Consider the following 13,610-nt stretch of genomic DNA (forward strand, 5'->3'; position numbering starts at 1 on the left):
TATTTCGAATTTTATTTCAAAATATGTAATCGTACTGACTCAAAAAATTTATTTTTATTAGAATAACACGCTTGAAACATGTTATTCTTGTACAAAGTATTTACCTTTATGAATATTTTAATAATTGATATTTTATCTATGAAATAATGAAAAAATATATTTGAAATCAAATATAATACAAGCAAGTCAAACTACTCTTGAGTAGTTTGTGAACGACTCAATCAAAACTCAACTTGAATTTGATTTGATTGAGATCGAGTCAAACCCGAATTTTTACGAGTTTAATTGTTTTTTCGATTAATTATATATAATTTCTAAGTTTTAAATGTTTTTTGGAGTAATTATATATTATTGTTTTTTAGAAGATATATAATTTGAATATACTTTTGTCTATACAAATAAAAAAGCAAAGTTGTTAGGCAAACAATGTAAATATATTTACAGACATTTTCTACATAGAAAACACCTTCACATCTTCTTGAATCAATGACGATTCTCTGTTGTGAGGTTGAGAGAGCATATCATGTTCACAACCGGACGGGATTACGGGTCGAATACTGCCTGGATTCAAAGGGAAAAGGATCTTGTAATATCCATCCATGATTGCTTCTAAATTGCACGTTTCTGCAACTTTTGGGATCTGGTCCACAAGAAGTTCAAACAATTCAATATCCCTAAGAGTTTGAGATTTCAAAATCATAACACTTCAAAAGTTTGGCTATCACCAAAACATATTCACCCCAGATCAATTCTACAAGCTTCCAGAAACCGGGCTTCATGTTCTTGGCCAAAAATAAGGTAATTTGCATTCAGACCAATGGTCTGAAAAACAAAATCATCTAAAGACCCTGTCAAGAAATGATAGGAAAACCTTGTCCGAATTTGGTTTCATTTCTAGTGTGATTTTCAAAGACGTGATCAGATTGTGTTTCAAACTAAAACCGACACCCATTTTCCAGCATGTTTGACATACGCAAGGGTGATGCATTCATCCACACATATTAATTGCTTTCAAGATCAGTATATTTCGCAACACTATGGTGTCAAAATGTGAAAAAGGACTATTTTTACCTGATATATGTCCCGCAAGTATCCGTGAAGGTTTGGATATTCAACCAGTTTCCTTTTGGTGCATTTGAACAGAACATTGTACACACTATCAAACCTTATCAAAGTCGTGAACAAACACACATCTGCAAGTGTAATGGTATCACCACACAAGTATCTTGAGCTCACCAAATGCTCATCCACCATGTTCAAAGTGCTAAACAACTCGTTTACCGCGGTATCGTAAGCTTCTTGACTCTGAGCAAAGCCACACCTATTGTGCAGACAAATCACATCACAAAAGTCAAGGCTTGTAAGGAAATAACATAAAAAGTTGAGAAAATTTATTCATTTGCCATGCCCAAATCCAGAGCACGTTGGATGTTAGTCTGGATGTGCTCGAACAAATAGTATCTTTTCATCCACTTGAGTTTCTTAATCTTATAAATTACGGAGAGATTTTCGATGGCGATGATCCACAACCTGTATACACCATTGTTGACAGTGGGGTAGATAATTTGGTTCCATTCTTCTATCTTCTTCTTCAGTCGAGGAGGAGCTAGGTCGAATCCCGGATTAGATGACAACTCATTCAATCCAGAATTGAACAGCTCTATGATATCATAGCTCTCGTTGCAAGCAACGTCCTTTTTGTCCACATCCCACAGCATTGGAACAGTAGACCTGCCGCTATATCCCCCACGCCGCAGATTGTAAACCTCCTTCAAGGTTTTACAACCATTTGCCTTATCGGAACCAGGAACGAGCATGTCATTCTTCGTGGCAGAAATGGAGTTAGACCTGAATTCCCAGGAGCCATCGGCGCCCGGAGAGGCTATGGAGACAGGGATGGAACCTTCGAGGCCTTTCAGTGCGCGTACGATCAGGGTGCGGTGTGCCCACGGGCATGATAGGCCGACGTAGAGGTGGAGGTTTGGGCGGGGTTGGATCGTGGGGCTGCGGAATTGGGACGCGGGGCGGTTGTATCGACCGGTTGGGTCTGAGGGGGCGAGCTGGGACATCATGAGGTGCCAGACGGTGGACCAGGCGGCGCGGGCAGTGGAGATGAGTAGTTGGGGTGGGAGGGAAGGACCCCACAGGATTTTGGTGAGGGTGGTGATGGGATTTGTATTTTTGGACATTTTGATGGTTGGTCGGAGGTGGAGGCGCTTGGCGTTGGCGGAGGGCGGAGGGAGGATGAGGGAGACACCGGTAGATGAATTGCTCGCCATTGCTCTGTGGTCTCTCGAGTGAGTCGGTCTATGCAGATACCAACTGCTGACGGGTGCAACTGTCAATACCGAAAACTCGAAAAATGAGACTAGAGCTTGGGCTGTTGCGAGTAAGCCCACTTAAGTACCACATAGCCCATATTACTCAATGAGACAAAAAGATTTTATTCATCAAGAATTTAAGATTTTTACACAGTGTTTGGTTGAAATGATAGACAAATGAAATGATTAATACCAAAATGATTAAGTATATGATAAACCAAGATTTGTATGGTTTGCTTATATCCTTTGTTGTGTTTGGTGAGATTTTTAAGAGTATGACTGAGAAACTTTTTAAATTTGTAGTACCAAAAATACCTTTTGCTATATTATTAAAATTATCAATTTCATACCTATTTCTGCGACCACACATTTCATCCCCGCTCATTCCCGCAAGAAAACCCTAGCCCTCAACACTGTATATTGAACTACGAATTTCCGTCAACAATGTGTGGGTCTTGATGTGTGTAATGTGAATCGTACATGTGAAGGATTGAAAATCGATTCTGAAGGTTTTTACTCGGGCGATATGGCGAGAATCTGCAACTGAGCACATATTGCGGAGAAGGAAAATCGATAGACAACCATCTGCACTGAATGTGAGTAATTCAGAGAAATTTTTTTAAGTTTTTAGATTTACGAATGTTTGATGATTTCCGTTAATTTTTTTAGAAATATTTTGATACATTCTTTTTCCAGTATACAACAACGTATATGGGTTGCAAGTTGTATGGGTGGACGTTGTAAACGTGAATCAACTTTGGTTTCTCCGGTGGTCGGTGGTGTAGTGAAGCAAGATAATATCCTTTTTGTTGTGTAAGAAAGGTGAAGTCCCATGTGGTGTACAATCAATTTTGCCATAATTATCAGTACGTAACGTGGCCAAACTTTTCTCAAATGAAGGCATGAAGCTTTGTTCTCCAAATCAAACCCAATCGATAAAATTCCATTGAATCATAATATCAATCAAATGTCGAAATAATTGTTACAGCTTTGGTCTCCAAAACCAACCCCTTCTACAAAAACAGCAACTTCCCACAATACAATTCGATTGAAAGAGACGAGTCTGCGGCAGCAAAAGTCATTTGAAAGTTCGAGATACACAAAAATTCAACACTTTGTCAAAATAATTACAGCAGAAGTTAATATTACGCCAAAAGTGCCGCATGATAAGGCATAAAGTCAACCTCCTCTTAGCAACTGTCTCGCTAAGCTCAATCTTCCGCCATGACCCAGGCGCAAGAACAGTAATAACTTCGCATGGTTCTCCACCAATTCTTTGATAACCATAACTTTCTCGTCCTCGGTCAACTCAGGAATTGTTTCCATGACCTTTAACACATTTTCTTGGGCATCGCGCATCTTCTCATCACCTGCTTCTTTTTGTGTTGCTAATTGTTTGATAAGGTCATTCATTGTGTCTTTGGTGATGGTGGCGAAATTATTTATGGCTTCTACAATCGCATCGTCAGCAGCATCTACATGTTTCCGTTTCTTACCCTTTGATTTCGCCGCAGATGTCGGGCGCGAGGACGGTGTGACAGATACAGAGATTGACTCATCAGCTCCCTCATGAACAGAAAACAATGTGTCCAGATTCATACCTGTATCGTTAGGCATTACAGGTGTCATTGTAAGAACCTCTTGAACTGCGGCATTAAAATGTTTAGCTTTCTCTCCGGTTGTCCGATCATTACCAAAGATTTCGCACCAATCATGGTAATACGTCCACCTTTTGTGTCTCATTGACCGTGCGTTGTTGTCTGCCTACGATTTTAATATCACATAATACCGACCATCATCAGTTTTCTTCAATAACAAAAGACAATTAGTTTTGAAACAAAAACATACCTTTATTAGTGCATCACATATGTCGTTTGAAGCTTCAATGGTCTTCTCTGTGTCGTTCCATCCTACTCCACTTTTACTTAGTAACGTCACCAAAGATCCGTACAATTTCTTCCACACATGAACTTTAGAGTTAATATGTGGGTTCCCACGTATATTTGTGTCAGGGAATGCAACTTTCATTCGATTTTCAAGAAAAGCTAAATAGCCTGGACGAAATCCATTTCCGCTTTTCCAACCTTCTACGGACACCTCTTTCAGTGCTTGTATTAGAAACTCTTCTTCACGTTCACTCCAACTACGTCTTGTCTTATCAGCCTTTTTTGCTTTGTCAACAAAACTCTCGGAAGTTGCAAAACTATCCATAATTAGGATATTGCCACTGGCGTGGTCCTATTCCTGGTAGTAATACAGAACACTCGTTAGCCATGTCAAATAAGTTCAAACTTAACATCACATTTTGTAACAAACAAGAAATATATAATTGGGTGGACTAAATTCAAACAAACTACCATCAAATGCAATCAAGTTATGTAGATTTAAAAATAAGTAAAATCAAATGTCACAAGTACATGACTGCCAAAGTTGTGACGACAGATTTACAAAAATCAGAATGATTTAGGTTAGATTCATCCACATAGACATAGCAAGGTTCTCCCTCCAAGTATCCCAATCATCCGACGATTCAAAGCTAGTGATGAAATCATCTTCCATCTCATTGTCCGGACTAACTACATCATCGATGACTTCCTCAATTGGATCGTCGGGCATCTCAGACCTGGTGAAGTTATGCAGCAACATACACGCCATTATGATTCTGTTTTGTGTTCTTAGTGGGTAGAACGAAGGACTTCGAAGAATGACCCATCTTTTTTTCAACAAACCGAATGCTCTTTCGATTATGTTTCGTGCTTGAGAGTGTCTCCAGTTAAATAACTCCTTATAATTATGTGGCCCACTTGCACGGTTTCCCCAAGCATCCCTATGGTAGCGTACTCACCTGTAAGGAGTCAAGAATCCCTCTACATTGGCATATCCATTGTCACATAGGTAATAACAGCCTAGAAATAAGAAATTAGATATGAGGTCAATAACATTATTTATGCACTAAATTCTTGAGGAAAGAATTAACATTGTTTTGTTGTCAATATTTTAAAAACACGTCTCATCAATTAACAGTTCATAATAAAAAATAAGAATATCAAAACCTCTTGGAATTTTCAGTGTGTCGTCACGAGTCACTGCATCTTTAAGAACCCTGGCATCTGCTGCAGATCCCTCCCACCCTGTAAGTGCATATATGAACTTCATCTAACGGTCGCAAACCCCAAGAACGTTGACTGCGATTGTACCTTTTCTTGTTCTATATCATGCCTTGTCCATCGTAGGTACATGTACACTTACATACGTTCCGTCTAATGCACCAAGACATCCCTATACAATTTAACATTAATATTAATAACTTCAAATCAATGTATCTATAAAAAACATCACACGTGACTAGTTAAAATGTTTATTCTGTGAAGTTTGTCGAAAATGGTTTGTCATTACCTTGAACCATTTCCAAGTTTCGTTGGTGCAAGAATCATCGACAGGAGATGGTTTAACCAGTAGTACAGGATGTAACATCAGAATTGATTGGAGCACTTTATAGAAATGGGTGCTGATTGTATGGCCACTACGTACATAGTCATGTCCAACAACTCTATTCTTCTTGTGATGAGACAATATAGACAGAAACATGCTCACCTTCTCTTCAATACAAACATATCTAGACTCGACTAGTCCTCCAACGTGAGTTAGCAAGTAACACAAGCGTACAAATGCATTCCTATTCATTCGCAAGTTCACCACACATTGAACGTCTCCTATGTCAATAATCTTGTGCAAATGGTTCATTTGCACATTTCTTCTTTCTGTCGTGATGTAAGACATTGTTCTTGTACGCTTGTTGCAACAGTCGTTTTCCACGTAACTTCAGTAAATGTCGTCTCACGAGTAACATAACCAACAATGATCGACACATGATTTGGTGCAGCAACAGAAAAAGAGTAATGTGTGTACGCATAATAGGAATCAGACATACTTCAGAAAGGAATCAAAGTCAATATAGGGTTAACAATGACATTTGGAAAACATAATAGAATTAAAAATACTGTAAAAATGAAGATACTAATTTATGTGATGGAAAACTAATTTATTGTTTAGCAATGCTTGGTTAAAAATACGTGAACACATTCATCGAAGAATGGGTAAATTGCAATAGAAAAATGCAATAGTTTCAAACTTACAACAAAATCATCAGAATATTAAAAATAATTCCAATACTTTTGAACTTGGACATTGTATCAAGTAACAAATTGACAGATGTTTACTCTGATTTGTTCTTCAACTGTGAAGAAGTTACGTACATGAGATGGAAAAAAGCTCGGCAGAAGATTAACATTAGAAAACAAGAAGACAAGTGTTGCTGCAAACACATACACTTAAACACAGAAGAACAAAAAATTGAATTCAACGATGGCAACCAAAAAAAGAGAGAACAAACATCATATTTCAGTTATCGACACAGTGATAGCGTCCTACCAACCCTCAATCTTTCGCTGGTCACACCACCAAACTTTAACCTACCAAAACTTAATTTGGACAACAGCTTACGAAAAGAAAGCGTTCAAAACAAGTCGGTCGAAGACTGGTTACCTGATTTCTGTAGCTTTCGCCGCACACACCAAAAACCTACGCCATCGCCTCTCTTCGTATGTTGTTCCTAAGATGGAGGAAGATTTATTGTTGGGGTTCTTGAGGGTAATTTAGGAAATTGCTGTCCTTGATAGATACAAGGATTAATAATATTGGGCATATGTGTGGGTTTAATTTAACCTATTTAGTACAACTTAGTCCCTTGGAGAAGACATTAGATGGAATTATTAAAAAATAGACCAAACAATGGATTAACATGGAAAAAGCAACACAATCCTAATGAATCCCTGCTACCAAACGCAGTGTTATATTTTAAATCTATCATAATTATTATTGAAATTATATCACTTTGATTTTACGAATATAAATTTGAAATCAATAAATTTAAAACGCAACATCACGTTATCTTTAAAGTCAACTAATTGATATTAAAACCATATATAAATCATGTTTTATTGACTAAATATTATATTATAGAAATTCAAGGATTTCGTTTGGTAGGCTTGATATTATTAATAAAGTAAAAACTTGTGTGAGACGGTCTCACGGATCGTATTTTGTGAGACATATATCTTATTTAGACATCCATTAAAAAATATGTTAATATCGATAGGATTGATCGATCTCATATATAAAGATTCGTAATAATATCTCACAAAAGACCTACTCTGTTAATAATTCAGCTCAATCAAATGTTAATAATACTATCAAACACCAATAAAACCATTAGGAAAGTGCGACACGCTCCAAAAGGCGCGTGATTTAGACTGATAATTAAAAACATTAATGAAGAGAAGGCCAAGGAGAAGAGTGACAAGGAAGGCGCACTGGTCACCGTTCATTTTTTTTGCCCACTTGCCGGCGACGGAATGCCCTAAACCGACGCCAGCGCGTGCTAATTCCTGTCACACGTGTAAATGCAACTGCCTTTACGTACATAACGTGTTTGTTATGCTTAGCTGTCGCAGAACTGTGGCGTAGATTTTGTTTTTTGGCCAGATAATTCGAGATGGGGCTTTGAATTACCATTTTCTTGTACTTTGGGTAAGAGAATAACTAAATTGTGATTGATTTCGTAGTTGGTAGTGTTTCTTTCAATCTGTACTTGATGGGCTAAAATTTCAAGCACGACCCACGTCGAATTTTTGTCGATTACGGAACTTGTGTTTTAGCCGTAACAGGGTTCATTGAGCTCAGAATTTGAAGATAAAAAAAAGTTGGTAGTTGTAATTAAGCCGAGCACGCACGGTATGACATGGGATTTTTAGTGTCTGGTGTTTCATTTCTATTTTAGGAATTTATGTCTTTCTTTGTTGCCGTTTATTTAGATTTGCTTATTGTATTCAGAAAATACTATGGACCTTGGTTTCAGTTTATACATCATTCTAATCAACTTTGGTGCATTTTTAGGTTCTGATATTTGTCGTCTTTTCAGATAGATTGAGCTGACCGATTCAGCTATATTGACGAATAGTTGTTTGTTAGCAAACTGGCTTGTTTCTTTGAATGGGAGAACTCATAGAATAGTCTGGTGATTGATTCAACAATCAGCTTGCAAACAAATCTCAGTTTTATTCATAAATCTTCTATAAAGGTAGATTCTTGCCACGGGAAAAAAATGAAATTACCCTGTTCACTTCTCGATTATAATGCCTCCGATTTTTTTCCGTTAGAAAGATCGAGCAAAAAATCGTTGCTTCAAGCCTTCAACGGCCTAGGATAATACCATTTTGATAATTAAGATCTTGTTATTTCGTTGTGAAAGTGTGCCATAAAGAGCGACTTAAAAGCACAGACAGACATTGTGCTGGAAGAGTGTGTGTGTGTTTTTTTTCCTTGCAACGTTATAACATTAATGATAGCGTAACTGTGGAATGATTTAACAAAGTGGCAGGTTTTTGTCCTTACCATGCATGGTAAATTTTGTGTACTGCAGTAGTGTTGTTTCTTTAGAAGCATTGACCACTAATTATGAATTGAAGATTTACGTTTGTTTTAAAGCTTGATTAAAACGAATTTCTAGAGCTAACTGTTGAAAATTTAAAGCATTAGCAATTATGTGTTTCCGTGAAGAAGCTGTGCTTTATTAGAGTCCATAGGAATTTTTAGTGACATCGCGTGAGAAGAGACTGTTATGTTATGTGAAACTGCACATAGTTCATGATGCATGAAACTCTTATATTGTATTTAAATCACTTAAGTGAGTTTCTATTTGATTGGTCCGGTCAAAGAAATATCATTTATCTGTAATAGAACAGATGATGGCGGTGTTTGCTTAATCTGTAAGTTACACTTTGAGGAAATCTTCCTTGTAGTTTAGCCAGAGGGGCACTGACAGTGATCATTCGCCTTCTTAATTTTTTCTGTAAGCAAAAAATTTAATTTACTCTCCTAAATTTTTTGAATGTTGGTTTTGCTTTCTTCTATGCAAAATTTGTGCCTCTGCCACTGATTATCTTCCCATGGTATTTCTGCAAGTTAAATAGGCGACCAAAAAGACAGAGCTGGTTTTGGTGACTTAATTGAAATTGTTGTCTTGTGTGCCAAAATTGTTAATGGAAGCAAAACCAGCTTTGTCCATTCAGAGATCACGTGCAAGCCAACTGGGTGCTTTTGGGACGTCAGGAGCTGTGCCACCTTCATGTCCTTTTCTTCCAGCCTCTGTAGAAGGGACATATGCTAAATGTTCTGACTCCCTGTGGGTATCCCTGGAGAGGAAATCAATGCAACATCCTTCATCTGTAGTTTCATCATCGTCTTCCAGTAGTGGAGCAGTTGGTCATATTTTTGCTTCATCCTCGGGAATTTCTTCAGATCTCCAGTTTTCATCTCAACAACTAGAAGGAAAGCATGCAAGACAATCCCCTTTCATTTCTCAGTCAACCAATTGTGGGGAATCAGTTATTTTGCCATATTCTATTGGTTCTAAAGCTCTTCAATCTTCTACATCAAGTCACTGTAACAATCAAAATAATGAATCCTGGTGTACAGATTCACTGCCTGAGTTTCTTGATTTTCCAGCCACAGCGCAAAGTTGTCCTCTTGATGGTAGTGATAGTGGCATAGTTTCTATCCAATCTGAGGATCTGAGCAAGCGAAATGATTGGCAGGATTGGGCTGATCAGATTATCGTTGATAATGATGATTTGACTTCTGATTTGAATGATCTTCTTGCCGATGCAAATGTTGCAGAGCCAGAGCCAAAGGTGGAGATGATTCTCTGTCCATGGTCGCCTAACATTGTCTTTAGCTTTTAATTTTGTGTTACTGCAGGTTTTGATTCAGATGTCCAAAAATTCGATAAATTACTCAATGCTTCAGCCCCATGCATCCCAACAGCTCTCAGCTACACCTGGAGAAACTTGTGCCACTGCTGGTCAATCTCCCTCTTCAAATACTGCTCCAGCGAAACAGCGAATGCGTTGGACTCCAGAACTTCATGAAGGTTTTGTAGAGGCGGTCAACAAGCTCGGTGGAAGTGAAAGTAGGTTTATTTTCACACTTTTCCTCATGAAAGTCATTTTGATTAAATAATTGCCAAATTGACCTTGTACTCAAACTAGTCATGTTCTTTTATATTTTTAATCACAGGAGCTACTCCCAAGGGTGTCCTAAAGCTAATGAAAGTTGAAGGTTTGACCATTTATCATGTAAAAAGCCACCTGCAGGTAGCAACTTATACTTTATTGCCCGTTTGTGGAACCTGTGTTTAGTATGATGGTCACTTTTCTTGACATTAATCTGTATTTTGAATTGCAGAAATACAGAACGGCCAGATATAAACCAGAGTCGGGGGAAGGTGTGCCACAAGTTCTTCCTAGTCCTTTTGCTATAAGTTTTTTCTTTAATTTATGTCTTCTAGTTTATTTCTTCATAATGTAGAAATGAAGAAAAGGTTTGTTGGCTATGTGACAACTGGCTGGAATAAATATAAGGAAAAAGCATTATTATTTTTCAGTTGTTTGGCCACCCTTTTAACTTACATAGTACATAAAAGATGAAGTTTGACTGCCGGCTGGAATAAATATAATGAAAAAAGAGTAATTATTTTTCACTTGTTTGATCACCCTATTCACTTGCACATTATATAAAAAAACAAAGTTTGACCTATAATTATGCTTGCATTGTCCAAAGGAACAATAATTGCTGTAAGGAACCATTTTATCATGGATGGTTGGGCAGAAAGACAATTCTTCGATATAATCTATGATATGTTTTCTTCTTTAAAGTACCACAGTCAACAACTTATATAATTTTCCCAGTTATCTCCGCTGGTGGTTCATCTTGAGTTATTCGGAATTTATTTCTTTTTCATTTCCTTCTCTCATTTGGTGATGGGTTGGGTTAATTTACTATTTATTCTCTCTTTCTTGGGTTTCAAGAGTGCTAAGTTTTTTCCATCAATGTCAGGTTAAATTAAGTCTCCAACACTATTATTTTTTAGCATGTTTTTCTTTCTTTTTTCTTTAGTTTTTGTTTTTCTAGAAGATTATACATGTTATTTTTAAGGAAATTTATCCTAATAAATTTACATACGCTTGATGATGATGATATTTTGTCTACGAAAATGGTTGTGTTCGTTCTCTATTAATCATGTTTAATTTTCATGAAACATATCAGTATGAAGTCCTAATGAAGTTTTATGAGCTTTGTCATGTTGAAGTCATCCTTTTGCTATCAGTAAAGGCTATGAGTTTATACAAAGACTTCCTGGAGCTTTTTAAAGAAACTGTTAAGACATCGTATATATGTATTCTCTACTCTGTGTTGTTTTTTTAAAAAAAAATATTTATTTATCTTCAATGCATTCCAAAACTTATTTCTTTACTTTTTTCATCATTATTTTTGGTAGATATAGGCTTGTTACTTTAAAATGGTTATACTTAAAAGAGACCAATATTGCCGGCATCACTCACTCGATGTTTTTCTTTTGCAGAATCTTCAGAGAAAAAACTTACCTCCATTGAAGAGCTGTCCTCTTTGGACTTAAAAACGTGAGTTTGACAGTCTGTTGAATCTATGTTACTGCAGTGGGAAATCGTTCTTTATTGTTGCTTTCCTAATGTCAAGGATTGAAGATTCATTAGCGTTTGAATATCTTGACTGGGTCAATCATCGTCATTATACAACTAGGTCATGTTTATTATCGCTGCCATTGGACATGGATTCTGTTAATATTACTCTAAGCTTCTGTAACTGGTTGCTTATATGTGCAATGAGTATTGCAAAATCCACATAGATACATTGTGATGCAATGATTGGGTTATATCCAACTAATACCACGTGTTTTCAATCCGAGGGGAAATTTCTGTACTTTTTAAAACTTGAAATATGCTCGATAATTTTATTTGTCCACAAAGCTACTTCCTGTGCTTATATTGATCTCTACACAATTTTGAAATAGGGGGATTGAGATCACTGAAGCATTGCGACTGCAGATGGAAGTCCAAAAACGGCTTCATGAACAACTTGAGGTATTATTTTGTCCTTCATGAAATTATATGGTAAAATTATCTTCATCCCAGACCTTTTTTGTAGTTTGGAATGAAGTATCTTTTGATATGGCTCTAGGCAACTCTGATAAACATGGCGATCACACTGGTCTTCTCTTAATGCTGATGCTAATTATGCCTGCAGATTCAGAGAAATTTACAGCTACGAATAGAAGAACAGGGGCGATACCTACAGATGATGTTTGAGAAGCAGTACAAGCCTGGCACGGACTGGATCAAGGGGGTTTCATCAACAAATGAGTGCCCTTCTAATGAGTTGACAGATGCACCGCCAAATTCTCCTCCCCAAGAAACTTTAACTCTAGAAGCCAATAACAACAAAGGAGGTGACTCGACTAATTTAGCTACAACATCCTCAGAAACTTCGAGACCTGTTGCTGGAAATCCCAAGGCCAATGATGCTGGCATGGTTGAGTCACCATCATCGAAGCGCACAAAGGTGGATGAGTAAGGCCCCGGTAGTGTTCTAGGCAGTATGTTGTCTTTCTGGGCGATATGTTGTCTATCGTGTTAGTACCCTCCCTAGAGCATGTTCTATTGACTTCAGAGAATACAGTTTGTGAGTTGTAAGAATTATTTCAACCCATGATGATTTTTATGCGATCTGTGAATACGAGTCTCTCTTCAACATGCCCAAAGAAAAAGTAAATATTGTTACGAAAGTTTTGATAGAAAAATTTCGATTTTGACTAAAAAAAAGAGCATGGAAGACTTTCTATAATACTTGTCTAAATGTAACGTTGAAGCCTGAATAATATACGACAATATTTCTGAGAATAACTGCAGTTATTTTTTTTTATCTTGCAGAAACTAATATATTTAAATGTCATGCAAATTCTTATTACTTTTATTTTGGAATTAAAAAAAGAATGCTACTTTCATTCCAGTACTAATGAATCCGGAATTTTGAGGAAAATCTGCAAAAATACGTAACAGAAAATTCTTGTTGGAGGTGATTTTGTGTAGATAATTTGCGAAGACTGAACATTAATTAACTCTGAAACCACTGAGGGAAATAAAACTAATAGGAAGAGTAAAACGAAAGGTCAATTTAGAGGAAGAGAGTTTGGTGGAATCCACTGATTGAACACCTTTGAGTTGAAGCTAAACACTACACAGACATATTGATTTTGGTGTCAGTTTATGGAAATACTTCATACATATATCCTAAAACTTGGTTATATATATAATTCTTGTCATGCAGACATGCAAGTGTATACTCGCACCAACC

General features: G+C 37.0%; 3 protein-coding genes and 1 long non-coding RNA gene across 9 annotated transcripts; 1 reads left to right on the forward strand and 3 right to left on the reverse strand.

Annotated features, from left to right (window-relative positions):
* Positions 1-370: 370 nt before the first annotated feature.
* LOC140831066 (uncharacterized) lies at positions 371-2,342 on the reverse strand. Its single transcript, XM_073194797.1, has 3 exons — positions 1,531-2,342; positions 1,072-1,321; positions 371-640 (listed from the first exon to the last, which is right to left on the reverse strand). The coding sequence occupies exons 1-3, from the start codon at positions 2,277-2,279 to the stop codon at positions 452-454; spliced, it is 1,188 nt and encodes a 395-aa protein (XP_073050898.1). The 5' UTR covers positions 2,280-2,342; the 3' UTR covers positions 371-451.
* Positions 2,343-3,495: 1,153 nt separating this feature from the next.
* Positions 3,496-4,559, reverse strand: LOC140812488 (uncharacterized). Its single transcript, XM_073170764.1, has 2 exons — positions 4,170-4,559; positions 3,496-4,085 (listed from the first exon to the last, which is right to left on the reverse strand). Exons 1-2 carry the CDS (start codon positions 4,530-4,532, stop codon positions 3,501-3,503), a joined length of 948 nt encoding a protein of 315 aa, XP_073026865.1. The 5' UTR covers positions 4,533-4,559; the 3' UTR covers positions 3,496-3,500.
* A 249-nt stretch (positions 4,560-4,808) lies between these two features.
* LOC140812493 (uncharacterized) lies at positions 4,809-6,069 on the reverse strand. Its single transcript, XR_012113679.1, has 3 exons — positions 5,718-6,069; positions 5,375-5,600; positions 4,809-5,227 (listed from the first exon to the last, which is right to left on the reverse strand). It is a non-coding gene; the product is annotated as an uncharacterized lncRNA (long non-coding RNA).
* Positions 6,070-7,629: 1,560 nt separating this feature from the next.
* LOC140831071 (protein PHR1-LIKE 1-like) lies at positions 7,630-13,007 on the forward strand. Of its 6 annotated transcripts, XM_073194822.1 has the most exons (9): positions 7,630-7,910; positions 8,302-8,460; positions 9,345-10,072; positions 10,140-10,350; positions 10,458-10,534; positions 10,626-10,665; positions 11,803-11,860; positions 12,271-12,340; positions 12,504-13,007. In XM_073194822.1, exons 3-9 carry the CDS (start codon positions 9,422-9,424, stop codon positions 12,828-12,830), a joined length of 1,434 nt encoding a protein of 477 aa, XP_073050923.1. In that variant the 5' UTR covers positions 7,630-7,910; positions 8,302-8,460; positions 9,345-9,421; the 3' UTR covers positions 12,831-13,007. The 6 variants fall into 6 exon arrangements, with proteins under 6 accessions (XP_073050923.1, XP_073050957.1, XP_073050933.1 ...); XM_073194856.1 differs by lacking the exon at positions 8,302-8,460 and having other exon boundaries at positions 10,152-10,350; XM_073194832.1 differs by lacking the exon at positions 8,302-8,460 and having other exon boundaries at positions 9,353-10,072.
* Positions 13,008-13,610: the final 603 nt, after the last annotated feature.

This window comes from Primulina eburnea, chromosome 1, assembly GCF_022965805.1.
Source record: "Primulina eburnea isolate SZY01 chromosome 1, ASM2296580v1, whole genome shotgun sequence".
NCBI lineage: Eukaryota > Viridiplantae > Streptophyta > Magnoliopsida > Lamiales > Gesneriaceae > Primulina > Primulina eburnea.